General features: G+C 38.8%; 1 protein-coding gene across 3 annotated transcripts in view; it reads right to left on the minus strand.

Annotated features, from left to right (window-relative positions):
• Positions 1-12421: 12421 nt before the first annotated feature.
• fbln2 (fibulin 2) overlaps positions 12422-15207 on the minus strand; it is a 74906-nt gene continuing 72120 nt past the window's right edge. For 2 of the 3 annotated variants that reach the window (XM_044172020.1, XM_044172035.1), the window contains exon 17: positions 12422-14593. In XM_044172020.1, the coding sequence (XP_044027955.1) occupies positions 14233-14593 (361 nt within the window). In that variant the 3' untranslated portion in view covers positions 12422-14232. The remainder of the gene's footprint in view (positions 14594-15207) is intronic. The other variant, XR_006375243.1, reaches the window with a different exon arrangement.

A 15207-nucleotide genomic window follows, 5' to 3' on the forward strand; every position in this document is an offset into this window, starting at 1 on the left:
TAAGACATATTTTACCTATTTGTCTAAGTTGTATTTGTTTCTCTTTTAAAATACTGTATCAATATATATGGAAAGTTTTATGATAGACAGTTCCTTTGAACAATCTTGTACACATAAAAAACACGAAACTGAACCAAACAATGATTAGCTACATGTCAGCCAGATTCCCTCAAGGCCGGAAACAAGTAGGAATGATGAATTGATCTTTCAAGTCTTTTGCCCTCTTTTTACTGTCAGTGCTGTAGGGAAAGTCAGTGCTTGGTATGTCAGGGAAAGTCTCTCCCTTCCTCCGGTCATGTATCCATGTACATAATGTATTGGCACTCATTCCTAGTTCACACCAAATCAGTTAACAGACAGGGTTTTACATGATCGACTCATTCAGTTTGGAATGTTCATGGAACACAAAGCCTTCAGAATGTTTTAATTTTTAAGGTGCAATCAGTAATATTTTATTGGCTCTTAGCACAAAATGACAATAAATTATAGGATTGAAGGATTTCACAAGTGTTGCTGATTGTCATCACTCCTTTTTCCTCAATTTCTGCTATGATTTCAAGCTTTCTAGAGGCATAGATGGACAAGCTCTGTGTTTTTACTGGGAATGCTCCAATCTCCCAGGCCCAACTGTGCTCTACACACTTAATGCTTCTCTAAAACCCAAATGGACATTAGTGCTGCAAGGTGGGTAGTTGCTACAGAGTCTGAAAAATATCGGTACCAAGGTGGAGTTGGTGCAGCCTTGCTACCAATTTGTCCCAGTGGTCAACCACAGTACTGGAACAAAAAAATTCCCTGCAGCAGAAAAAGCATTTTTTCTTTAGACCACCATTTAAAAAGACATGCCTGCATTTTTGCTGTTACTCATACTTACTATGAAATTATAAATCATGTAGCAATTTTAATATGTGTGATCTCTATAAAGTCTATGAGCAAGTAGGCAGGTTCAGGAAAAGAGACACTAATGAGCATGTGCAGTGGGCCACATAATGCAGAAGCAAACCAGGAAGAGAAAAAACTTTACTGGCATATGATGGGTGAGCAGAATCTGTGCTATCTTGATGTCTGGAATCCACATTAGCTAGGTTGTGGGTTAGCAAACTGTCCCTACAGTTGCTGCTTTGCCAGCACAGCAGTTCCAGACAGCGATGCTCACAACTCTCCTGCTACAATAGCTAACATCACAACAATAGCACATCTTGGCAAACTAGAAAGTAAGCTGAATGTCCGTGGGCAAGTTATTTAATGTTACCTGACACACAAATCATGGCTGGAACAGTGTTGTGTGGCTCGATCCGAGCCACTTTGCTTATTTCCCATTTACAGAGCCAGGGCTGTGTTTTTTTCAGCGCACACACAGAACGGACAGCTAACGGACCGTGAGGAGATATTTGCTGAATTTGACAAAAAGACGTGCATTGGATTAGAATCACATACCCCACCTTTAACTAGGTAGTTTTTGTGTTTTGAGTCTAACCAAACCTTAACTCTGAAAGAACTGATTTCTTTGTCCTCTTGGGAGCACAGGAAACAAGTTGTGAAAACAACAGTCAGACACAGAACAACATTATCATTCATTTGGTGTTGTGTTTCTGACCACCTGACCAATATTCACTCTCTATCAGCTCTGTTTTTAGTCTCTACCAACTCCTGAGAGAAATGTCTGGCTCTTTAACTGCTAAATGCTCCACTGTGTTCACCAGCTAGTCTCTAACTGTGTCTGTGTGTTGTTTGCTGCTGTGTAGGTAGTGTAAAGTAGGTTTTTACAGCTTTTTCTCTGAAAACAGCTGCCTGATGCAGCCGAAAACTCAGTACAAAGCTCCATAAAGTCGAGGGGAGCTGCAGATTCAGGTGATAATTCTCGGTAGATTCATCACTACGAGGGACCCCTTTCACACAGTTTCATTGTTTTCACATTGTCATTCGATATATTGTTAGTATAAGAATATTGATTATAGCTGTTTTAACCTTAGAGGTGGTGAGCCAGAAAACAGTCTTATGAATCCTTTTTGTAATGGTTGTATGCATTTTGGAAGGTGCTGAAAATGTCATTCTACTGATAGGGGTGCAAGATCAGAAAACGCTCATATAGATCGTTTTGGAAGGCAATGACAAGTTAATACCTGATTGTGTTCATGCCAGAAATTCCAGTCCACTGAGCTTCATGATGCTCAAAGAGGACAAACGTCCCACCTTGTATCATCTATTCAATTCAATTCAGTTCAATTCAATTTTATTTATATAGCGCCAATTCATTCAACAGAAGTTATCTCATTGCACTTTTCCTATAGAGCAAGTCTAGACCATACTCTATAATATTATTTACAGATACCCAACAAATCCCTCCATGAGCAAGCACTTGGCGACAGTGGCAAGGAAAAACTTCCTTTAAGAGGCAGAAACCTTGGACAGAACCAGATTCAATGGTGGGCGGCCATCTGCCGCTGCTGTATTAGGTTTTGTGAGCGAGAGAGAGAGAGAGGTTTTGGGAAAGGGGGTTGGGGGTGGGAGAGAGGGAGGCATAATGCAAATACTACCTAGAATTTTGAAAATAGTAGAAATGTAATTGTAGTGTTAATATTAATAAATTAATAATAATAGGAATGACAGCTATAGGAAAAATAATGTCAGTATTAGTAACAGAGCCTATAACAACAACTGTAGTAGCAGTTTTCGAGCAGGAACACAGGGGCAGCAGGTGGCCCACAACCACAGATCCAGTCTCTGCAGCTCCGGAGGCAGAAATACCTGCTGAAAGCGACAGAAGGAGAGAGGAGAGAAACGAGAACATCAGTGGTGAAGGAAAAAAGACATATACCATCCCCTGCCTCACTATAAAAACTGTTTTATGCTAAACTTTTCTAGCCTATTGAGTGGTCTGCATTGAATCCAAGACTGTACAAACTCTTTCCTTCTCTTTTTTTTTTTTTTTGCTACTGGCAGATGTGTGATAAAACAAAAATACTCAACCTGATGAGTCTAACACATCAGTTTTTCCACCAGTGAATAGTCCACACCTTTGGTGTTTTCTTTTCAAACCAGAAATGCAAATGTTATCTTTCATGTTATTTTTTTGTATAATTGCATTTTTCGATCTGTGTACCTTTCCACATATACTGTATAATTAAGAGGAGCAGTGGGAGCAATTATAATAAAAATGAGGGGCAATTTTCCATAACGGACCTATCCAAGAAAAATACTCTGTCACCTGAAATAGCATTTCATCATGATTGCAGTTATGACAAAGAAGAATTAATCAAAATGAGTCATTGTTTTTCACATCAAGGAAGAACACATTAAACCTGGGAAGATAAGTATAACTAATCGTAAGTGTGCCGACAATTGCAAGGTACGCGGCACTGTAAAAAAACAAAACAGAGGATGATACGCAAACAAAAGCTCTTTGATTTCTCAGTGGTTTTTGTTCAGCATACACAAGCCTCACAGACTGATACAGCATGAGGACCTTTGTGTCTCTGTGATTAGCCAGAGTAAAAATTAAGAACATCATTTAACTGGAGCCCCTGACAAGACCTGGTGTTGTTGTCACAGAGGGAGTTCTCTGCTTTGGAAGAAACACATCACATCTATCCATGGAAAAGCTGACTCATGATTTCACACAGAGTCTGTATGATAACCATCCACAAATAGCTTGGACTGACACATTATTACAGTGGGAATGTGACTGAACACAACAGTTAAATGGAATCAGTGGTGTGTTAGTGAGGAAGCCCATGTGAGAAGAATGGGAATGTGTTGTGCACACATGTGCTGGAATGGAAAATGAAGGCATGCATCTGATGTGCTGACGCTCAGACAGGTTACGCAAGTGTATTGTGCAAGTGAACATTCTTTCAACAACATACTATGGCTGTCGGATTGGTACAGTCTGCTGCCCTCTATTGTCAACCTACAGCTCAATGAATTTACCTTAAGGAAAGTGCAAGAGCACAACTAAACTGAAGACCCCATACATACATGACTTCAGACATGAAAACAAAATTCAAATGTAATTCTAAGGTTCATGTATTGACAAGGCCATAATACATTTAATCTACAAGTAATGTGATTAATGAAGTGGCTGATGCTGTAAATTATTTATAGGCTAAATTTCTAATGATGGTTAACTTAAATATTCTGGCTGAATATATTAAACTGAATAACTTTAAACATGTATACCTTTTTCACTGCTGACATTTTTATATATAATAGAAAGAAAGGATTAAAAAAACAAAAACTCTGCCCATTTACTTTAGCTAATTCCAGGATTCTCGTATTGTGCATGATGGCTCACTGGTATGGGACACTTGGATAGAAGAGAGCATCGTTATTGTTACACATAGACTTGTCCTGCTATGTAAGTCAAAGTATATACTGCCAAAAAAAAGGGCCTATGACAAAAGCAAAAGTAATGGATTCACCAAGCAAAAAGAAAATGGGAATATGTAAAAGATATAAAATACAAATTAAAAAAGGAACAGTAAGGATGACAATAACACAAAATTAAAAGGATTGCCCAAACATGTTAACAGTTGCAAACTGTTTTTAAGGAGGTATAAAGTATATAGAGTGAAGTTTAGTATTGTAAATATTGATTACAAATTTATAGAATTTCCAGTTTAATTACCAATGAGCCAACAGTTTTATTACTTAAAACCCTTTAAACTGCCAGTGGGCCAGTCATTACAAATGTATGCTGTGCATTCAAACATTGTTTCAACCTACAGAACTTTATTTTTGAATTCTAGTGGAAATCCCAAAGTTACCAAATATGCAAATATGCTAAAATTTGGTGAAATGTGTCTAAAATACTACTACTACAACTACTCTAAAATGATGGACAATATATCTACAAGGTTTCTATTTGAACAAAAGGTGCGGCCATGAAACACACAGAGTCTTGGGTTTGAATATATTACTCAGTGCACTGTGTACATCATACTCTAATGAACAATGAACCAGCTGATACAGAATATATGTGATTTTTTTTCTGACCTTAAAGTTACCTCTACATTGGCTCTACATTGGTGCTATATAGTGCTCATTCATGATATCACATCGATGTTTTAACTCATGTTTCTTGATGGGAAAGGGGACAGTTAATCAGGAATCTCAAAGAGGGGTTGAGACACAAATGTCCAGAACTTCCTTTATATGGAGACCGACTGAATGTCCATCCTCAATTACATATCAGCCAGCAGCTGTGTGGCTTGAGCTGTGGTCTTGTCAGAGGATTCAATCTGCAGAACCAGCAAATGGGAAACACAGCTCACTGAGCCAAGTACCAGACTGTGAACAAACACGATAACAACATGCTCCATTTAACCAGAATCAGAATCAGAATCAGAAATACTTTATTGATCCCCGTAGGGAAACTCTTTGTTACAGTAGCTCGTCTTTATGTCAGTGCACACAGGAGAAAGTACTAGAAAACGATATGATACACAATATAAACACTATAAAACAGGTCAGAAATAAATTAAGTATCATGTCGGTATAAGTATAAGATAAACTAAGTGTCAAGTACCAAGTGGGTTTACTGGTTGATGATGAAAGTACAGTCTAATACAATGTAACTCCTTATGTAATAAATAATATTAATAAGCGGGGGTGCATGTACTGTCGAAGAGTAATTGAGGTATATAGTATCAGTAGCAATAAATAAGAAAAACTAACAAGGGAAAACTAATATTGCACGTAAGTAGAACACAGAATATTGCACAATTATTATTAATTATGGCGGAGATGTAATGCTCAATGTCCAGTTTAGTGACCTAGGGTCAAACAGACTAACCCTTAGAGGGAGGAGTTAAATAGTTTGATGGCCACAGGCAGGAATGACTTCCTGTGGCGCTCTGTGGTGCTTTTGGTGGGATGAGTCTTCCGCTGAAGGTGCTCCTTTGCTTGACCTTCAGCGGAAGACTCATCCCACCAAAAAGCACCACATCCTCAAAAAGCACCAGCATAACCTTTAACTACCTACCTACTGTACCTACCTACCTAACTAACTAACCAATTTACTAACTATCTGTTGTACCAGCCCATGTAGGGGTTATAATGGTTATACTCCAGCAGGTATTGGTCAGCAGAATGGAAGTCTGAAGCAGTGAAGCATGGAGTTGAAGAGTAAACTGCCTGCATCTGTTTGAAGTAAAACCTGCTGGATTTCTTCACAGCACAGTGCTTAAGCTCCAAGCCTTTTCACCATATACCAGTAAGAGCCGAGCTCCACTTTCTTCACATCTCCATTTAAGATCAAAGCCGGTTGGCCTGAGTGCTCAGCGCCAGGGTCACTGATCTCTTTTTGTAACACATTGCTTTCATTTCATTGCCTTAGCTCTGATGTGCTTTTTTACAGTTTCGCTGATGTCGCTCTTTGAAGGCTGTCTTGATAGTTTTATAATGGAGCTGCCACAATTCTACAAGCAGTCTGTCAATTTTATTCTTACGGGCTGTCAAATACTCTTAACAGTTATATTCCAAATATACATTTATGACCTGCATTAGATACTACAGTGGAATCCTCCTGTGAAATCTAATTTAACTCTTTTGAATAGCTGGCAGCTTTGTAAACACGGGTAACCTACCACACCTATTGAATTTGATGGGGAACTGTGGAATTAATATACATTTCTGAACATTTTGAAATAACATGCAAATACCAAATAAAGTTTTAGTGCAGATTTAACCGACTTTTTATTCTTGTTATCAGTGTGGAACAAACAACACTGACTGGCTGATATAGTTAAAGACAATCATCTAACATATGCTGTATATCATTGCAACCCTTCTTTTTATGTCCAAAGATTGCATGTACTTCTAAATCTGACAGTGGAAGCTAATAGATTAGATCAAATTCTGCTGTTTTTGGTACCTCAGTTAAGACCAAACCCAAGAAAACCCAATAAAATGACACATTTAACACAGATGAAGAAGATGTTTGTTATCAAATCAATCCAAAACAATACAATGCAAGACATAAACTTTCAAATTACTGTAACTGCACCTTCAGTTTGTTCTTTATAGTGGTATTTAACCAGAAGTATTAAGATCTGTTATTTAAGTAAGAGTAGCAATATCACAACGTAAGAAGTATTAGCAACAAAATGTACTTGAAGTAGCAAAAGTAAAAGTACTCATTAGGCAGAGGAGTGGCAGAATTACTTTGTATTATTATTACTGATGCATTAATGTATAAGATGTATTTTACTGGCTTTTTCCAAGCAGCAACCACCGGGTCTGAAAAGTGAAGCCATGTGCCTTAAACCTGCATTCTTTCTAATGACCAGCTGGGGGCAACTCCACTGGTTACAAAAGGAAGTCAGATTGTATAGAAGTCTATGAGAAAATGACGCTACTTCTCACTTGATTTATTACCTCAGTAAACATTTTCCTAATGAGTTTATGGTCTCAGGTCTTCTTCAATACAGCATGATGTTCATTTTGTAAATTATGGTCACATTTAGAGGAAAATAGACGATATAGCAGGGTATGCTTTAGGGCGTGGCTACCTTGTGATTGACAAGTTGCTACCACCGCAACCTGTCAATCAGGACAGAGGCGATGTGTATCCACTGCACTGTGTACATTTAACTGGCTGTGAACTTGTTTTTGGGTGCTGTCGGTGTTTTCGTCTAAGAACTTTGACTCATCAACAGTTTGTTTTCAGTTCATGAAAGTTAATTGTAACAAATGTCTTGTTCAGTTTTCAGTTGTACTAAAAGACACTCAGCAGCAGTTCTTCCATCGGTGTGTGAATGAGGTGAATGTGATGTGTAGTTGAAGTGCTTTGAGTAGTCAGAAAGGCGCTATATAAGTACAGTCAGTCCATTTACCATCTAACGAGTTCGGTGTTAATTTTTTTCCGGTATGGCCATTTTGTTTCAAGCCTGTTTTTCGCTAGCCAAAATTAGCATCCAAATTAATATCACAGTTAACGTGAATTACAGATGCACCTTACTAACCAAGCTAGTTGGCTCCACTCTCTCGTCCAAATGTGGTCACTTCTGGCTCCAAAAAAAACAAGTTGGCAACAGCCAAAATGCCAAACATGAGGCTTCAAAACAGTAGTCCACAAACCAATGGGTGACGTCACGGTGGCCACATCCACTACTTTTATAAAGTCTATGCCTTTTTGCAATTGTTAACAATTACACCTGTGCTATTCCTGGGTTATGTTTACAGTCTTTGTTTGAAGCTAAGCTAAGCTAAGCAGCTGCCAGCTGTAGCTTCATATTTACCCTACAGATGCTAGAGAGGTATCGATCTTCTCATATAACTCTTTGAAGAAAAAGAAGAATAAGCTTTTTCTCAAAATATTGAACTATTCCTTTATTCTAAAAGGAAACTAGTAACTATAGCTGTTAAACCAAGGCAGTGAAGTAAAAAGTGCATTATTCCCCTCTGAAATGTTGTGGGGTATCAGTAAAAACTAGGATAAAATAGAAATACTCAAGTAAAGACTAACACTGTTAGCTACCACACTTAGCTTCTACGAAACTCAAGTTGCTTACGTGTTGAGAGTATTGCGTGTTGAATGTATGTGTCAGTCTTCTATCTTACAAACAGTTAAGTTAGCCTGTGACATTATCAGCTTAATTCATGCCGCTGAGCAATCAGCTGGCACACACACATTCATTAGCTGTCATTTCCTGACACCTCTACCTGCTCCAGATGATGGTTGTTATTAAGTAAAACCAAAAGCTTCGAACTGCAAATATGCTTCTGTCGTTTTAGAGAAACTCGGCTCTTATACATTCTAAATATCAGCAGCTTTTCTGATTAATACAGAAGCATACTATATGAAATATCCTGAGGTTGCAAATGTTTGTACTTCCCTGTGAAAACTGTGTAGTAAAACTAGATGTAGCCTAGATGTAGAATAATGTTACTAGAGGTCTGATGGTTCTCATGTTACAGTAACATGGTGGGACCTCGTCACATATATTTAGTTGTCTTGATAACCCTTTGAAGTTGAGACAGATAAGTAGAGATCACACCCTAACATGTGTGGGACGCCACCTAAATCAGCAGAGAGGAAAGAGGCCACCCACTGCAGATATCACTGCTGCACTGGCTCAGCAGTTTCCTGAACACACTATGCAATCACACAAAACACAGTGGACCATAAGGACCAATTTTTACTTCTTGAGATAAAGATGTGTATAACTTTATCACATTCCAGGTAGGTTTTTCACAGGAAGTAATGGTTTTTTGACGTTTGTGATAAAGAGGACAGAGAACCACAGGCAGATATTCCCAGTTGAAAGTTCACAGTGCTTGACACACTGACCGACAGATGATCTGCAGTGCAAAAACACCACAGCAACAAGCGCTGCGCACCAAAGATGGAGACAAAATCCAAACAGTGGAATATTGCCCCTTTTAAAAAGTCACTGGAGATTTTTTAATAAAGATAAGACCATAGTAGCTATGATTTGTAAGGCTTTCACTCAGTGGTGTGTTTTTGAATATGAAACATAAAAGCACATCATAAGTCAGTGCAGTAAGGTTATCATGGGTGAAACAGAAATGTGTAGGTGTGGGCTGCTGAATGAAACCTATGGCCCACTTACCATCTCAGGCACTCAAGACTTTCTTTTTGTTCCTTGAGTGCATTAAAGCTGTCATGAATCAAAAGCAACAGATACAAAGAGAGTGCACAGGCATGCAGAAACTTGGTATTGTGTTTTGTGTACATGTTTTTATAAATTGTATTGCAATTTATGTATATGTGTCTGCTGTATAAGGATACAACAGAGACTTAAAGCTGCACTAATCAATATTTTTGTGTCAATAATGTGAAGTGTGAAAGTGGTCACTTGTAGTGACAAACCCACCGAGAATTAACACCCAATTCTACAGAGCTCTTTAGCGTCTTTTAGCTTGTTGGTTTGGTTTTCTGCCAACTCGACTCTCCCTCATCAACTTTGTTTTCAGCCGCAGCAGACAACTCAGTTAAATTAAATTACATTTTATTTATGTAGCACAAATTCATAACAGAAGTGATCTCATTGCACTTTTCCTATAGAGCAGGTCTAGACCGTACTCTGTATAATATTATTTACAGAGACCCAACAAATTCCACCAGAGAGAGAGAAGGGGGGTAGGGGAGAGGGAAGCACAATGCAAATTCCACCTAGAATTTAAAAATAGTAATAATGTAATGGTAGTGGTAATATTAATATTAATGAAGCAATAATAATAGGAATGATAGTCATAGGGGAAAAAAATGACAATAATAGTAACAAGGCCAATATCAACAACTGTAGTAGCAGTTGTCGAGCAGGAACACAGGGGCAGCAGGTCACAGGCCACAGATCCAGACTCTGCAGCTCCGGAGGCAGAAATACCTGCTGAGAGCGACAGAAGGAGAAAGGAAAGAAACGAGAAAGCACAGAACTACGGGAGAGAGAAGATGTCGAGTTAGTATCATGCAGTAATGGGATAAAAATGCATACAGATGGAGAGAGTTGCATCATGGGAAGTCTGCAGGCAGTCTAGGCCTATAGCAGCATAACTAAGGGATGGTTCAGGACTCACCCAAGCCAGCCCTAATTATAAGGTTTATCAAAGAGGAAAGTCTTAAGCCTACTCTTAAATGTGGAGATGGTGTCTGCCTCCTGAACCCAAACTGGGATCTGATTCCACAGGAGAGGAACTTGATAACTGAAGGCTCTGGCTCCCATTCTACTTTTGGAGACTCTAGGAACCACAAGTAACCCTGCATCCTGGGAGCGCAGTGTTGTAATGGGGTAATAAGGTATTATGAGAGTCTTAAGGGACTTATTTGGGCAGCCTGATAATAAGGAATTGCAATAGTCCAGAAGTAACAAATGCATGCACTAGTTTTTCAGCATCATTTTGAGACAGGATGTGCCTGATTTTTGCAATGCTGTGTAGGTGAAAGAAGACAGTCCTTGAAGTTTGTTTCATGTGGGAGTTAAAGGATAAATCCTGATCCAAGATAACTCTGAGGTTCCTTACGGTGGTGCTGGAGGCCAGGGCAATGCCATCTAGACAAACTAAATGACTAACTTTGGCGTGCACGGAGGACTCACCATGTACAAACTGAGATCGATCTGATAGATAAGATTTAAACCAGCTTAGTGAGGTTCCTTTAATGCCAATTACATGTTCCAGTCTCTGTAATAGGATGTGATGGTCAATAGTGTCGAATGCCGCACTATGATCTAACAAGACAAGTACAGAGAGACAAGCCCATTGTCTGATGCATTTAAAAGGTAATTTGTAATTTTCACCAGAGCTGTCTCTGTGCAGCTGTTTTCAGCAAAAACGCTCTGAAAAACCCACTGTACACTACCTGCCCAGCACTAAACATCAGACAGACAAAGTTAGCAACTAGCTGGTGAACATAGTGGAGTATTTAGCAGCTAAAGAGACAGATATTTTTCTTCAAGACTTGGTGGAGACGAAAAACTGAGCTAACAGAGAGTGAATATTGGACTTACATTCATCATGTGAACAGACAGACAAATCCACTGGAAGGCTAATCTTTTCCTGTGTCTGCTAGGTGTGTAAATAGGCAGCTATTTGAGGTGATAATATGTCAATATTTTGGTCCACTGCCCTCAAGTGTCCAACAAATCAATTCATGCAGCTGATAGACAATATCACTGCAATAAAGTTAATATTGTTCAAATATGAAGGTTCTTATCTGACCACATAAATGAAAAGTAAGTTTTTTGGCACGTTTTTTTTTTTCAATTCATTTCTTTTTCATTGTTTCATTGTTTGAGTTGCATTACAGCCTGAGGCTTTTCTATTCTGACAAAAGTACATAACAGGTGCAAATACTTAATACTGAACACCTATAGACGGGTGAAATTTAAGGGAAAACCTGAAAAAATGAATGGAAGAACATAACTAGAGGGCACGAAGGTCCACTGAATGGTCTGAGGAGGATGAAAGTGATGAAACAGATGCTATGGCCTTCACAGTCACCAGAACTCAATCCATCTGAACACCTACTGCTCTCACCACTATCTCACCACCACAGTATCTTTTGGAAGAATACTGTTCATCCCTCCAGTAGAAGAATCTATGCTAAGGACCATGCATTGAAGCTGCTCCGGAGGCTCTATTAAGACACTTTATGTTGGTGTTTCTATTAATTTGTCACGCAGCAGCTTCGGCCCAAAAATATCAGTATGATGTTATCTTTTAATACCTTGTATTGGTCAGACAGTGGTGTTTATTTACCGTCACAGTGACCTGTGAGAGATTCACCCTCCCTACTTTCCATTTGAAAGGCTATCTGTTGGGATGTATTTATAGGGTGAGGTAGCAAAGCACACACACTTTCCGGGTGGGAATGTTGGAGGGTGTAACACACACTAAATGTTCCTCATGGAGCAGTGGAATAGGTGATAAAAACAGTTAAGATAAAGACTGCAAAGACTTATTGTGAAGCAGTTTATTTTCAAAATAACATCTAAATGAAAATGTTTCTACACTGAGAGTAAAATAAATGAGTATTCATTGACTTTAATATTATCTTTTCTTAATGCCTTCCTGTCTTATTAGAACGCACTTTGAATTGCCTTGATGTTGAAAGGTGCCATACAAATAAACTTGCCTTGCCTTTAATAGAGTGGTGTTTTAGGTGGTGAGGACTTGGTCTTCTGACACTTTCACCAGTAGATGGCGATGTTGGCTCACTGTTCATTCACAATGGAAATGATAATGCAGTACCAATGTGCAGCATTGATGTGGAAAAACTGACCCTGACACTGAATTTGATCAGTACTTATTGAGCAAATGATGACAGTTTGATCATCATTTATTGATTGGTTTATAGGTACAAATGTCATGTGGCAGCTGAAACTGCACAGGCTGTATGAGGCCAGTATGGACAGACGGATTCATTCCTGTAAACTACACAGGAATTTGTCGAGTGTATACAAAATTGCATGAATTTCACCCTGAGATAATTACAACACATTAACATAGAAAGATATGTCCAGTAATAAAGGAACGAATATGACACTTAAAAATAAAATGATCAACAGTAACACTACATTAATATTCTCAGTGCTGGAATTTACCATACATGACTTGTTTTCTGGTGTGATTTGCTCTGAATTTCAACACTTACATTTCATCAGATTACATCTTTTAAAAAAATAATATACACCAAATGCTGAACAAAATGTAGTATTTGAAGGATCTGGAACAAAATTAAGAATTTGGGTGGTGACTATGGAGGCCCAAAACTGACAAATGTAAATCAAAAATATAACTGAATACATAAATAAATTATACTATTTGTTGTATAATTTATAATACAACTATTTAATTTGAAATACATTCAAACTTCATTTATTTTACTCGTGTTTAGCACACACACAGAATCACACTCTGGACCAATCATTGGCCTGGACATATATGGACACGCCCATTATCATATAAGTAGAAGGGAAATAGAAAACAGTAAAATTATTACATTTGTGCCAAGACAAAAAAAAAAAAAAAGGAAAAATAAGGAGTTGAAAAATAAAATGAGCTAGTGTAAAATAAAGTTTTAATTGAATCTATTTATTTAAAATGAAATAAATTAAGTTGTAATTTATTCTATCAACTGATACAGGAAAAATCCTTTAATATTCTTTTTACACTCAATTTTAATTGTTTAACTAATTGATATATTCAGTTATGTTTTTGACTCAACTCGAGGCTTTTAGTGCATTTTGTCAGTTTTGGGCCTCCACAGTTATCAAGTGCCCTTAACTTCTAGTGCTGCAAAGGTTTATTAGTTTCTTCAAACTTTCTTGAATAATTATCATGAAAATTAACATTTACATAGGGAGGTTAAAGAGCAAATTTTAAAGAAAGTAGTGCAGAGTACAAACCACTGACCCAGATGTGTGGAGTGACCTGTACAGCACCTTGCCACTGTCTGTACAAACCAACAGCTTGAATAGACCTTAACAATGGTGGTGCATAAAAGCAAAATTATCTTAGCAAGAATCAAAATGAAAAATATTTTGGTAAATACAAATAAAAGGTTTCTCAGGAAATATGATTGTCATAGGAAGTCTGCAGAGACAAGCAGATAACCTGCCAAAGACAAAAAAAAAACATTTTAAAATGATTCTTGAATAATACTTTTTTTTTGATTGTGAGGAGGCATTACAAAAAGAGTCTGCACATGTAAAGGTTTAGCACCATATGAAATTTCCAGTCCCTCTCTCTGTCTGTTTCTCTCTGGTGTTACATAGCGCTGGATGTGATAAAGACATAGATCCTGGCGAGGAAAGAGGTGAACGTCCCCTGCCTCAGCAACTTCATCTCCACATCTATCAGGAAGTCTTTGGGCTCACGGACTTGTCTCTGCAGGTAGACAGCACCCGTGAAGCTGTTCAGCTTCCTGGTGCTGAAGTAGCCCTCCTCATTGCCCTTGATGATGCCGATGACAATGTGATCACCGGAGTAGGCGGGGGATGGTCCGATTCGGAAGATCTGGGCAGGAATGATGATGTTAGTCTGGAAGCTGAGCTGGTAGTATGTGATGCGTACGGGGGAGTTCTGACAGTCTAAGGAGTTACTGGGACAGCTGGTCCGCTCACAGCGTCTGACGAGGAGTCAAGAAAGAGAGAGAGAACAAAAGAGGGTAGATGAGCAAAATAATATTTGGAGGAGACCCAGAGCCATGTAGAGAGCTCCGCGATCCGCCATTGCTGTAAAAAAGAAAGATCCATTGGAGAGAACGTTTATTATTGAGAATTGTGTATTGTTTATTTAGTTTATTATGATTGTATACTGTAGTTTGTGTTAATATGCTTTGGCAATGTTGTATTGTATGCAGTCACGCCAATCGTTATGGACAGAGAGGCAGGAGACACCGATATGGAAACAGATGTATGTTTATTAGATTACAGCCAGAGCAGACAGGTATGCAGGTACGGAGAAGGGGAATCCCGCTGGAGTGGAATGGAGTTGATACCGCGCTGGAGGAGGATGGAGTGGGGAACACGCTGGAGGAGGATGGAGTGGGGAACACGATGGAGGAGGATGGAGTGGGGAACACGATGGAGGAGGATGGAGTGGGGAACACGCAGGAGGAGGATGGAGTGGGGAACACGCAGGAGGAGGATGGAGTGGGGAACACGATGGAGGAGGATGGAGTGGGGAACACGATGGAGGAGGATGGAGTGGGGAACACGCAGGAGGAGGATGGAGTGGGGA

Source organism: Siniperca chuatsi, linkage group LG2 (genome assembly GCF_020085105.1).
Source record: "Siniperca chuatsi isolate FFG_IHB_CAS linkage group LG2, ASM2008510v1, whole genome shotgun sequence".
Lineage (NCBI taxonomy): Eukaryota > Metazoa > Chordata > Actinopteri > Centrarchiformes > Sinipercidae > Siniperca > Siniperca chuatsi.